This window comes from Pipistrellus kuhlii, unplaced genomic scaffold, assembly GCF_014108245.1.
Source record: "Pipistrellus kuhlii isolate mPipKuh1 unplaced genomic scaffold, mPipKuh1.p scaffold_m20_p_20, whole genome shotgun sequence".
Taxonomy (NCBI): domain Eukaryota; kingdom Metazoa; phylum Chordata; class Mammalia; order Chiroptera; family Vespertilionidae; genus Pipistrellus; species Pipistrellus kuhlii.
The window spans coordinates 18,440,324-18,452,812 of NW_023425516.1; the positions used below are offsets into that span (position 1 = coordinate 18,440,324).

The 12,489-nt window shown below is 59.3% G+C and overlaps 1 protein-coding gene and 1 long non-coding RNA gene across 3 annotated transcripts in view; both read right to left on the minus strand.

The window, feature by feature from the left end:
• Nucleotides 1-521: 521 nt before the first annotated feature.
• LOC118725628 lies at nucleotides 522-2,208 on the minus strand. Its single transcript, XR_004990066.2, has 2 exons — nucleotides 1,294-2,208; nucleotides 522-1,255 (listed from the first exon to the last, which is right to left on the minus strand). It is a non-coding gene; the product is annotated as an uncharacterized LOC118725628 (long non-coding RNA).
• A 1,207-nt stretch (nucleotides 2,209-3,415) lies between these two features.
• MN1 (MN1 proto-oncogene, transcriptional regulator) overlaps nucleotides 3,416-12,489 on the minus strand; it is a 43,621-nt gene continuing 34,547 nt past the window's right edge. For both annotated transcript variants that reach the window (XM_036449459.2, XM_045585663.1), the window contains one exon: nucleotides 3,416-3,681. In XM_036449459.2, coding sequence (XP_036305352.1) covers nucleotides 3,500-3,681 — 182 coding nt within the window. In that variant the 3' untranslated portion in view covers nucleotides 3,416-3,499. The remainder of the gene's footprint in view (nucleotides 3,682-12,489) is intronic.

The following is a 12,489-nucleotide window of genomic DNA, read 5'->3' on the forward strand; positions in this document are numbered from 1 at the left end:
AAAAAAGAGAGAGAGCCCTCAGATGGCACAGCCGCCTGGGGTGGGTCTCCCCATACTCCTTCCCCCCCGATGGTAATCAGATGCCTCCCAGGGGACACTGAGCAATGTTTGGGTTGTCACAAGGGGGTGGGGGTGGGGGTGGGGGGAAGAGGTGCTACTGGAATCTCCAGGCCAAGGATACTGCTCAACACCCCTACAATGCACAGGATGGCCCCCACCATGCAGGGCCCCCTAACCCAATGTCCGCAGTGCTGATGGAGACATTCTGAGATGACCCGACTGGCATCAACACACGCATGCACACTCATACACAGGTGCGTGCAAGCACACACACACACACACACACACACACACACTCAACAGCATCCAGACCTCTACTCTCATCTCCCATGTCATTTGAAGAGACCTATGGGCAAAGGGGAGGCGTGTGGGGTGGGGGTGGGGGGGAGAGGGAGGGACAGAGGGTAGGGGGAGCGGAGTGATGGAAATAAAGCAAGCCCCGCCCACAAACGCGCCACAGCCACCATTAACGTCATATTTATTGTTATTTAGCTGCTCAGGAAAACATATACAGGTATATACAATATGCATGAATACAGAAGACTGCACTTTACATAGGTTTTTTTTTTAAAAAAAGAAAGAAAGAAAAATAACACTCAATTTCATGAGCTATTGTCACAGTCTCCCAACCAAGCATCTCAGAAATGAATTTCTTTTTTTTTTAAGAGTCAAAGAAGGTTACAGGATTGCCTAACACAGCAGAGTTAAGGTTTCCTATGTTACATGTGCAAGAACGTTTTTTTGTTTTATTTTTTCCCCCCCGAAGAGTTCGCGATGGGAGTACCCATTACCAGTGTCTGGAACCTCGTGGGCTGGGGGTGTGTTTCTCATTTGCCTTTTATGTTTCCCATGGAACCAGATGTAACGAAATGCCATCCTTTTGCTTAAGGCTATTTGTAAAGCTGTTCCATTCCGGGGTCCGGGAGAGAGAACGTTTTTTAAACTTCAGGTGTTTCTGAGCGGATGGCCAAGCGCTGGGCAGAGTCAAAAAGACAGAAGTCAAAAAGACACTTAGCTCCTCAGCCTGAAGCCACAGAAGAGAAATCATTCCTGTTTTTATTTGTGTTTTTTTTTAAATAAAATAAAATGACGACGCTCTCAAAACAGCTGTCCATGGCGGGGTGGGCGGGAGTGTGGGGTGTTGCTCTGACTGGCTGATCCCCCTGAAGCCAGTGACAGCAAGGGACACGTCTCTCTCTCTCCCCTCTTCTCTCCTCCCCCCCCCCCCCGCACCCCACTTTCTCTCCTTTCGACCTGATCCGCTCACACACCTCCTTCTGATAAATTCACACTGCGGGCTTAGGCCTGCCCTCTGCTGTGGGGCGTCAGCCCCCGGGGCAGACACCCGTCCAGGCCAGGACCTTGCACTGTCCAGACTCGGACCCGAGCCAAAAAAAAGCCGGCAGAAGGAAAGAAAGGGAGGGGGTGGGGGCGGGAGGACTGGCTATGGAAAGAGAAGATTTTCCTAGATGCTCTTCTCCCCTCCCTTGGCCGAGAAGGTCTTTGAAATAAACCATGTGGGGGAGGGGGGAGCAAAAGGGGAGATGATGAGAGGAGGCTCAAAATGGGGGATTTCGGAAGCCGTGGCCCTTCACAGAAACCGGTAACACAGGGACCGCCGATTGGGGTGGAATGATACCGGGGTCACTTCCTGTCTGACCCACCCCTGGGATCTCCATGCCCCCCCCCACCCCTCCAGATCCTTCGAGACCCTCCTAAGCACCCATGGCACCCCAGGGTGCCCGCTCCCGTCACCTGGAGCCCCCGGTGACCACACTCAGGGAGGGAGGACCAGGGGGCATGCCTGGCGGGGCCCAGGAGCCCCCCTCACCCAGCCTCCCTCCCTCGTCATGTCTCAGAAAGTTAATTCTCCGTGAGACATGGGCTGTGGCTCTCATTTTGCAATAGAGTGAGGACGTTAGGTCAAAAAGGGGGGAGGGGGGAGAGGGATGGTGGAATTCCAGGGTTCAAAAAAAAAAACAAGGCCCAGGTATCCGAGTCATGAGTTATAGTCTCTTCCTCCTCCCTCTGACCCCCAGCCGTCTGCAAAACCCAGCCCCCCCAAAATTTTTTTTTTTTAAATCCCAGGCTTGGAGAGAGGGGGCTCAGCAAGCTGAGCCTGGGCTCCCTCCTCCTTCTTCCCAGGGGTGGGGCGTTCGATCGGAGGGGGTCACATAGATCGGGGGGGGGGGGGGGGGGGGCTGTGAGAACAGGGGGGAGCTACACCCAGCCCTCCACCCCCCAGTGCCTCCCTCCTGGGAACAGCCGTCCTCAGAGGCCCACGGGGAAGCATGGATTCGCCCCCATGGCCTGGGCTGGAGCAGAGCTGGAGCCCGGAGCCCCCCAGGCCCCCACCCCTCAGACGCTGCGGCTGGGAGGCCCCCATCCCCCATGCGGACCAGGGCTGCTCAGCAACGCGTGACCATTCGGAGCCCCGGCGTTTGTGAGAGGCCCAGGAAGGGAGGAGAAAACTCCGCTGTCAAGCCTTCCGCGTCCTTCCCGCAGCGCGGCCCGCCACGTCACCGCCCGATGCAGAGGGCAGCTTCCAGCAGAACGCGCGCGCTCGCGCGCTCGCTCTCTCTCTCTCTCTCTCTCTCTCTCTCTCTCTCTCTCCTTGGGAAACAGACAACACAACACCCCTGGTGGAATACCTAAGGGGGAGGGGAGGGGGGACATTCCTTGTTTGGCTCCCGCCTCCCTGATGACAGGTGGATGCCAATAGATAATATGGCGATGACAACGATGACAACGTGACTTTCTTTCGCAGGATTCCAGGGCCACTCTTCTCCGGGATTTCCATTTTAATAAGCCGTGAACAAAGCAAAGAAGGAAAGAAAGGAGAAAGAAAGAAAGAAGAAAAAAAAAAGGAACCAAAAAAATAAAGGGAAGGAGGAAAACAATAAGGCGGGGGTAAGGGGGGGAGGAATAAGAATAAAAGAGAATTTTAAAAAAGAAAGAAAGAAAGCAACGCTCGTCTTATCGTGAACTAGCAATCCTCGGGCGTACAGCCGCGTGGAAAATAAAACAAAAAACCGTACGCCAAGGTGACGGGGAGGGGAAATAAAAAGGGGGGAGGGAATTCTCTAAGCGAGGAAGAGGCTGAAGCCGGAGTTGGCTAACGGCAGAAGGGTTAACACTGGTAACATACTGTGGCAGACAGAGTCTCTCTTTTTTTAAAATTAAAAAAAAAAAAAAAATGTTTGAGGTTTTTCTTTTTCTTTTCTTTTTTTTTTTTTCCTTTCTTCCCTTTTAAATTAACCCTTTCCGGTCCATACGCCGCCACTACGCCAGTACCAACCTAGAAAAGAGCCCATTCCTTCAGCGACAGTGGCCCTCTCCGGTTATTAGAGGCGAGGGAGGGGGGGGGAGGGGAGGGGAGGGGAGGGGAGGGGAGGGGAGGGAGGGGCCTGGTGCAGGGGCAGGGGGCATTCTTGTCTGTTCAAGTGAGGGCGGCCACGAACGTCCCAAACCGGTTGGAGATGTCGGAGTGCAGGGACCGCCAGGTGGGCACGGAGGCTCGGGCCTTGGCGTCGCCCACGTCGTCTGTGCAGTGGACAGACAGGCACTGCAGATGGCTGCCGGGCTGGGCCGCGGGGGCCTTGTTCGCGGGGAGGTCGTGGGCTGTGGGAGGAAGAAGGGGGAGAGAGGGGTTAGTGTGCTCGGCTCCGCAGGAGGCCCCGGAGGGGGGAGGGAGAGCAGCCGTGGCCTCGCGTCGCGCCTGAAGGCGTTCTGAAGGGATCTGAGGACGTCTGGTTAAAATGCCCCGCTCTTGCCTCTGATCCGGATGAGACCTCAGCCCATGGAAGTCCTCCTCCTCCTCCTCCTCCTCCTCCTCCTCCTCCTGGGTCACCGCGGTAGACCCCTGGGAAATAGGATGGTTGGGACAATCCTGTTTCAGGGTTTTGCTCCATCTCGGATGCACTCGAGTTCCCCAAAGATTTTAGCTGGACCCGAGCCACGTCGGGGAGGTTTCCTAGAGGAGGGAGCATCTACACGGGGCATTGCAGCGTGTGTAGGAGTCCGTTCGGGATGCAGCGAAAGGGTGCTAGGGAAGACTGTCCAGGTCCAGACCCCAGCTTATCCACTCGCCATCTTCCAGAACGTCCTGAACAAGGTGCCACACTGCTCCGTGCAGTGAAGACGGAAAGTCTGGATTCCCCCAACCAGGCCTTTGCCCTTTGCCCAAGCGCTGTATCAAGGGACTTTGGGTGATAAGGGTGAGGGAGTTCTGTCCTCTCTGTGCCCTTAGCAAAACAGCCCCTTCCATTTCCTTTGCACGTGGTCACACGGCACCCAGAGACATCACGGATGCCTGCGTTAGACGCACGGGAGGGGAAACTGGCTGCTGGACAACCATTCACACCTTAGTGCGAATTAGACTCAAAGAGCACAAGAACTGGGATGCCTAGAGCACTCACTACGGAGGGCTGCTCACTCACTGCCTCCTGGTGACCAATGGTTCTATTCTGAGCCAGACACGCCATAGACGGATGACTATTCTCATGATCCCCCCTTTTATTTTTTTATTTTTTTTTAAATATATTTTATTGATTTTTTTACAGAGAGGAAGAGAGAGGGATAGAGAGATAGAAACATCGATGAGAGAGAATCATCGATCAGCTGCCTCTTGCACACCCCCTACTGGGGATGTGCCCGCAACCAAGGGACATGCCCTTGACCGGAATCGAACCTGGGACCCTCCAGTCCTACAGACCGACGCTCTACCACTGAGCCAAACCGGTTTCGGCATGATCCCCCCCCTTTCAGACAGCCTGAATCTCAGAGAGGAGAGGCGACCTCCCCAAGGCCACACAGCCCAGAAGGTGCACTTCTGACTCAGCAGAGGATTGGGGGCCCCCGTGGGGCCGAGAGAGCACGCCCCGATACTGAACTCCGTACCCAACCCACCCTCCTCAGAGGCACAGCGGGCAGGCCCCGCCAGGGCCCTGTGCCAGGCAGGCGTCGCCTCGCCCATCTCGCCTTGTGGGATTAAGTGCGAGAAAAACCTTCCCAGAAGGACGGGCCCAGGCAGCCAAGGCCAGGCGGTGACTAACCGGGTCTGCAGGGGCCCCCACCCTGGGGCGCTGGAGACACCCGGCTTTGGGGTGCTGGGAGGAGCTGGGGCGGGAGAGGAAGTTCTCTCCTTGGCTCCTTCCCTCCTCCACCGGCCTCGGCGGAGTGTTCCGACCAGGTGCCAGGTGTGGGCCGGCCCTGCGGGTCCAGCAGGAAATGAGGCAGACACTGTCCTCCTCCCGCTCCCCCATCCCCACACCCCCCGCCCCACCCCGGGAGCCAGCGTCCTAGCACAGTCACTGCGGAGTCACAGACGGGGGCTGGAGTCCCAGTCCCACCACCGTGGGCCAAGACGCCCGCCCGTTTCCCTCTCCCGGCCTCCGATCCCGGCTGCCGAAGCGGGGGTGACGTCACCTCCCTGGGGGCCTTGTCATCCATCGCCCGGTTTGCAGAAAAGATCCCCCACACAGGGCTTCTGGGACTGTCATTAGGACCAGGTCGGGGGGGGGGGAGGTCAGAAGGCGAGGGATCCCTGCTCCCATGGAGACGCCCCCACGCCTCGGCCCCCTCCTGGGACACGGCCAGACGGACACGCTCCCGTCCGTGGCACTGGCGTCCTCGCCCCGTCTCACGGGAGGAGAGCCCGGGTGGGGGGCCTGGTGGGTGAGCGGGGCGGCCGGAAGGCCACTCCACGCCAGAGCCCGGCTCCCCTGCACACGGGGAGCCACGTGGGTGCTCAGCCTGCACACGTCTGCTCTGGGGCCCACGCAGCCGACGGACGCCCTGGGACTCCACGGCCTAGCACCCCCAAGAGGAGTTCTGCTCCGAGCACTGCAAGCTCTGGATGGGCGAGCGGGATCGCGTCCGCCAACGCGAGCGACGCCAAGAGGGGTTCCTGACTTCCCTTTCCACGCGTGGCCTCCAGGGGCCAACACGGCGATGCGTGTGCCCATTTCACAGGCAGCAAACCGAGGCCGCTTGCCGATGCTGGCACCAAGGCCCAGACCCAAGGTCCCGTCGCCTGGTTTTCTTACTCAGTGGCTGCAGGATCGGCATGTCCCCAGCTATGGGGGAGGCTTGGGGACCCTTCTGCCACCTGGGTCTGCTGAGGGAGGGTCCCCGATGGACCGGACTGGCCCAGTTTTCTCAGGATGCTCTGTTCCCAACTTACAGACGACTCCGGTGCAACCAAGATGGCTGCTCTTCTTCTTTTTAAAAAAAATATGTTTTATTGATTTTTTTACAGAGAGGAAGAGAGAGGGATAGAGAGTTAGAAACATCGATGAGAGAGAATCATCGACCAGCTGCCTCCTGCACACCCCTTACTGGGGATGTGCGCGCAACCAAGGCACATGCCCCTGACGGGAATCGAACCTGGGACCCTTCAGTCCGCAGGCCGACGCTCTACCCACTGAGCCACACCGGTTTCAGCACAGCGGCTCTTCTTGCACAGGCTCGATTGAGTCAGCACACAGCACAGCCCTTCCGGGTATTATTATCTCCGTCCCTCTCCCAGCAAGCCCGGCAGCAGGGTAGCCCTCCTCCCTGCGTCACAGGGGGTCCCGGGGCTCAGAGAGGGTGAGGGGCTGGCCTGCCGTCACAGAGCACTGGCTGGTAGGATTCCCCGGCCCCTGACCGGGATGCACCAGGGCGTGGCGTATCCACAGGGAATATGTTTCAAGAGGGTGTATTCCCCTCCGGGTCCTGACAACCCAAGCATGACCGAACGCATCCTCCCGCCCCAGGATTCCTTCCGCGGAGCAGCTGCCCATAAATCAGTCCCGCGGAAGCCGCCTCACGTCGGGGCCTGCCCGGGCTCCGAGAGGCCCGTCCCCGGCTCCTGGGGCACCAGGACCCAGAGATAAGCCGGCCCCTCGCCCAGCTCCCCGGATGGGGCAGGGGGGGGGGGAGAGCCCTGGAGTAGCTCGGTGCCAGCACAGGCAGACCCCGCGGAACCTGATGGCGTTGCCGTGTGTTTTCCATGTGTTAGCCGTCAGCCTGCCGCCCCCATCGGACGGGCAGCCTGGGGGAGGGGCGGGCTTGGTGTGTCCAGCCCAGCACCCCACGCACCCCAGGCACCCCAGGCACCCGGCGGGGGGCTTGAGTGCTGACTCGGTTTGGCTTAGTGGATAGAGCGTCGGCCTGCGGACTGAAGGGTCCCAGGTTCGATTCCGGTCAAGGGCATGGACCGTGGTGGCGGGCACATCCCCGGTGGGAGGTGTGCAGGAGGCAGCTGATGGATGTTTCTCTCTCATCGACGTTTCTAACTCTATCCCTCTCCCTTCCTCTCTATAAAAAATCAATAAAATATATATATATATATATATATATATATATATATATATATTTTTTTTTTTTTTTTTTTTTTTTTAAAGGTGCTCCATTGAGCCGGGGCCAACAATTCCCTGGGTGCTAACCCCGGGGTGCAGGGGTGGGGGAGTGAGGAGAAGGGGGGCTGGGCAAAGTGTTGACTCGGGCTGTAGGATTAAATGAGATGATGCGGGTGAGGACACAGGAGCACTGGCAGGTAGGATTCCCCGGCCCCTGCCCACCGAAAGGCTCTGCTGTTCTGGGGGTTTCCCGCTCCCCGTTGGGGGACAGCCTGGGGCTCTGAAGGCAGCCCCAGCTCCTGGGAGTTCCTCTGCCGCCTCCCACCCCCTGCCCTGGGAGCCTGGGAGGGCGGGGGGCCGGGGGCCACCCCAGGCAGCGGCAGGGCCCGGGAATCAGAAATTCCAGGGGTATTTTTAACTCCGGGCTTATGTAAGGAGCGTGTGGGCCCCGAGCACAATAGCAGGTGACTCTCTCGCCCTGCTCACCCTCCTCGCAGGATCCCGACAAAGGCGAATGTATTTTGGTTTCTCCTTTATTTGGGCCTGACCCGGGGAGACGCCGGTATCTGTGACAGCTGCCACTCAGCTGGGGGATTTGGGGGGGGGGGGGGGAGCGGGGGGAGGGGAGGCTGGGGCCCTAGGCCGAGAGGCAGAGGCGGGCCTGGGAGCCACAGGGCTGAGCGAGCCACATCGTCCCCGCAGCTCCGTCCCACAGCCCGGGAGTCCCTCAGGTCCCTCGGACACATCCCTGTTCCCAGACGCTCCTCGCTCCGGCTCCCCGGCTCCGAGAAAGGGCTGGGCGTGGCACCCTAAATGCACCCCAGGAGGACCCCCCCGGGCCCCGTGAGAGGTGGGGACCTCCTGCCGCCAGGCTCAAGGGCAGGGACGGTAAAGCCAAGCCCCACACCGGCAGCACCAAGAGGGTCTGCTCAGCCAACCCAAGCACCCCCCTCCACTCCTCGCCCACGCGCAGCAGGTTTCGGGGGGCCCATGCTCTGCATGCGGAAGCCCCGATTCCAACGCCACCACCTCCGTCTGAGTCTCAAAACCCCCCCCCATCCCGTTCATCAGCCCCGTGACCTTGGGCCCATGCAACAACCTGCTGAGCCTCAGATTCCCCACCTGTGGAAGCAGATAAACACTCCCTCCCGGGAGCTGTGTGGCCTTGAGCAAGTCACTCCCCCTCTCTGGGCCTACTGGGTCCTCTCCCCAATGACGGGGGATGGATGGACGGACAACCGCCCCTGACTCTCGTCCTATCCATGGGGGCGATGAGATTTTTACATTCACTGTAGAGAGAAGATGGGCGGGCAGGGGGTTGAGGGGGTTTTACAAAATCAGAGATACTACAATAAGATGCCTTCACCCCAATCCCAAGGATCGGGGACCCAGGGCAGCAGCCTGAGGGACACTCCCCCCGGCCGTCTCCTCCGGGCCTGGGGGGTAGGGGGGGACCGGCCACGCCTCAAGCCCAGCTTTCCATCTGCATCCCCCACCCGCCCGGAGCTCTCCCATCCACGGCTAGCCATGGCGTCGCCATGACAACCGAGACACGGAACAAGGAGACGGGCCACACGGCTACCGGCCAGCAGCTCCAGGGATGTCGGTGTGAACGCTAACCTTGGGCTTCATTCCGTCTCATTGATTCTCCCCCTCACACCAGCGGAGAGAGGGCCCCCCGCTCCAACTCCTCCACAGGAAACTGGGGTTCGGGCGGGAGCGTTCCTGGTCCCCAGCCACACAGCCGGGCAGGGGCAGCCCCAGGTCTGTCTGAGGCCAACGCGTGTGGCTTTATCCGAGTCCCGTGAAAATGCAAAGTGTCAGGGGCCAGCGTGGTAGGTCCTCCCTCCCTCTTTCCATCTGTCCTGTCCCCACCCCCCACCCCGTTCTTCCTCAATCTCTCTTCCCCTGGATCCCTCCCTTCCTCTCCCTGCCCCTCTCCTTCTCCGAGATCAATACTCTTATTATTATTATTACTGTTTTTTTTTGTGTGTGTGTGTTTTTTTTGGGAAAGGGCCCTGACACTCATCCATGGGGACCCAACGCCCCCGGGGACCGAGGAACCAGAGACAAAACCCAAGGCTCGCCAAAACCGGTGTGGCTCAGTGGATAGAGCGCCGGCCTGCGGACTGAGAGGTCCCGGGTTCGATTCCGGCCAAGGGCATGAACCTGGGTTGCAGGCACATCCCCGGTAGGGGTGGGGGGTGCAAGAGGCAGCTGGTCGATGATTCTCTCTCATCGATGTTTCTAACTCTATCCCTCTCCCTTCCTCTCTGTAACAAATCAATAAAACATTTTTTAAAAGAAGCCCCGATTTAAAAAACAAACAAACAAAAAAAACACCCGAGTCCCATTAAAGGCTTCCTCCGTGCACGCTGCGCACCAGGTGCCCACAGGCCCCATGTGATGGGGGCCAGCACACAGCACGCATGGGGACCCCGAGGGGCGGGGAGGGGTCCCTGACTCCCCACCTTCCCGGCCCGCCCTGGGGTGCAGGAGGAGCCCCCCACCAGCACTGGGGCAGCTCGGCCTGCGAGCGGCCCCGCCGGGGCCCGGAAGCTTCGGGAATTAATCGGAGCTGACTTGGCTGAGGGCAGCTGTCATTTAGATTGAGGACTGGCTGAGGGCTCCACTGAGGCGAGGCAGGCTGCCGCCCAGGGCGGGCGTGGGGGGCAGGGAGGCGGAGGGGGCCGGACGCCGAGCCTGCCCCGGCCCGGAGGGGGGAGGAGAGACACGCTGGGCGGCGTAGGAGGACCCGCGTCCACCGGAGGGACCGGGCAGGCCCCTCTCCCCGGCCTGAGCAGGATCGGACTCCTTTTCCTGGTGCCTCCAGCCACGTGGCCAGTGACCTGGGACAGATGCAGCCCCACGCACCCCCAGGGCCACTTAAGGCCGGCCTCCTGCTGAGATCTGACAGACTGGGGGGGAGTGGAGGCTGAAGACAGACCCCCCTCAGCCAGCACCTTCCTCCTGACAGCGTCCACGGCGGTGCTTGTGCAGAGAGAGCATTGCACAGCGAGTCCCGGGGCACCAGGTTTCAGCCTCAGCTCTGAACCTCTCCGAACCTCAGTTTTCTCACCCGTGGAATGGGTAGGAAGAGGCATATGGCTCACGGGGGCCATCGGAAAGGTCCGGTGACAATGTCAGCAAAGCACTTAGCACTCTCGGAGGCACCGACGACGCCCCAGGAAGTGGGGTAGGAGCAAGATTCTTGTGTCTGTGCTTCTCTCCATCCATCCCTGCCTCCTGCACGGCACCTCCTGCTCTGCGTCTTCTCACCTCCTTACCCACAATTCCATGGCATTGGACCCGCCGCTGGGCCACCCTGGGAGGAACATGTCCCTCTCTGTGCCCCTAACCACCCACCACCGGAGCCCACATCTCCCTGAGCTCCCGGCTCCCACTCCGCCTGTCACCCGGTGAGCCACTCCACAATCGTCGTTTTTATAAAGACAGATAGACAGACGCATTTCCGCAGAATTAGAATCTCCTGGCTTCTAGCCCACTGGAGGACAGACAGACCAGACACAGGAATAAGTCTGAATTTTTAAAAAAGCAACAGCAAGTTTTTGAAGTGCCGATGCTTTGGGTGGAGGGTCTGGGGACACCGGCCCAGCTCACCCCTCTGCGGCCCTGCGCGACCTGACCTGTGTGACCTTCTCGCATGGGGCTCGGCGGGGCAGAGTGGCGGGCTCACCCAGGCAGGTCCCCAGAGCTCTCTGAGCCCCATCCTCCGGAAAGGGCTTCGCGGGGCCAGGCGCGCTCTGTGGGGATGGGGCCTGTGGCTCCTGCCTCGCAAACAGGGGCCGCCGTGCGTGGTACCCAGGCGACGCTCCGTATCCGGTTCCCATCACTCCCCACCCCTGGGCCGGGGCAGCCTCTGAGGCAGCGGCTCTCAACCTTCCTGATGCCTCCGCCCTTTAACCCAGGCCCTCACCCAGCCATAAAATTATGTTCGCTGCTGCTGCTGTTAATGCATCGTAATGTTGCTACCTGTTATGAATCGTAATCTAAATATCTGTGTTTTGCCGAAACCGGTGTGGCTCAGTGGATAGAGCGTCGGCCTGCGGACTGAAGGGTCCCGGGTTCGATTCCTGTCAAGGGCATGTCCCTTGGTTGGGGGCACATCCCCGGTAGGGGGTGTGCAGGAGGCAGCTGATCGATGATTCTCTCTCATCGATGTTTCTAACTCTCTATCCCTCTCTGTTCCTCTCAGTAAAAAAATCAATAAAAAATATATTTACAATAAATAATAAATAAATAAATATCTGTGCTTTCCGACGGTCTTAGGCTCCACAGCAGCAGTTCTGCGCCTGTGGGTCGCGACCGACAGGTTGAGAACCGCTAGCAGGGTCGCCTAAGACCGTCGGGAAACACAGGTATTTACATTACGATGCAGAACCGTAGCAACGCATTTAATTTTAATTAGTAACCAAAGTAATGTTATGGTTGGGGCGGGGGGTCACTTCAACATGAGGAACTGTATGGCAGGGTTGAGGCATTAGGAAGGTTGAGAACCACTGCTCTAAGGAGCAACGACGGACATTGCTTTGGAGAGCCACATTTTATAAACTATACAGGTAGGTGCATTGTTATTCACTAAATTAGGACACGTGGTATTCTGTGGAAGAGCCACGCTCCAGGGGCCAAAGAGCCGCATGTGGCTCTTGATGCCCACAGGTGGGGTTCCCCCCATCCCTGTGCCTCCGCATCCCTGTCCCCCACTCCTACACCATGGGCATCACCATCGGGCCCTGGGCATTAACGTCCACGAGTTCCTCTCTGAAGTCGCAGGCGGGGAAACCGAGGCACGGAGAGGCCCCCGAGACGGGTCCCGGGTCATCTGACAGCGAGGGGGAGGGCCGAGGGCAAGTCATCTGATCGCCGCGTCTCGGCTTTCCCATCCGCGAAGCGAGACCAGGCACACCTGCCGGGGAGGGCCGCCGGGAGCCAGCCGTGTGACCGTACGATCAGGCACGGACACCGGGGAGGGCGAAGGCCGATCCCGTGTCCCTCCCTCTGAGCTCGCTGAGGCCTCGCCGTAACCTCGGCGGCGGAGGCGCCTCATCTCTCAGCCCCAGTTCTC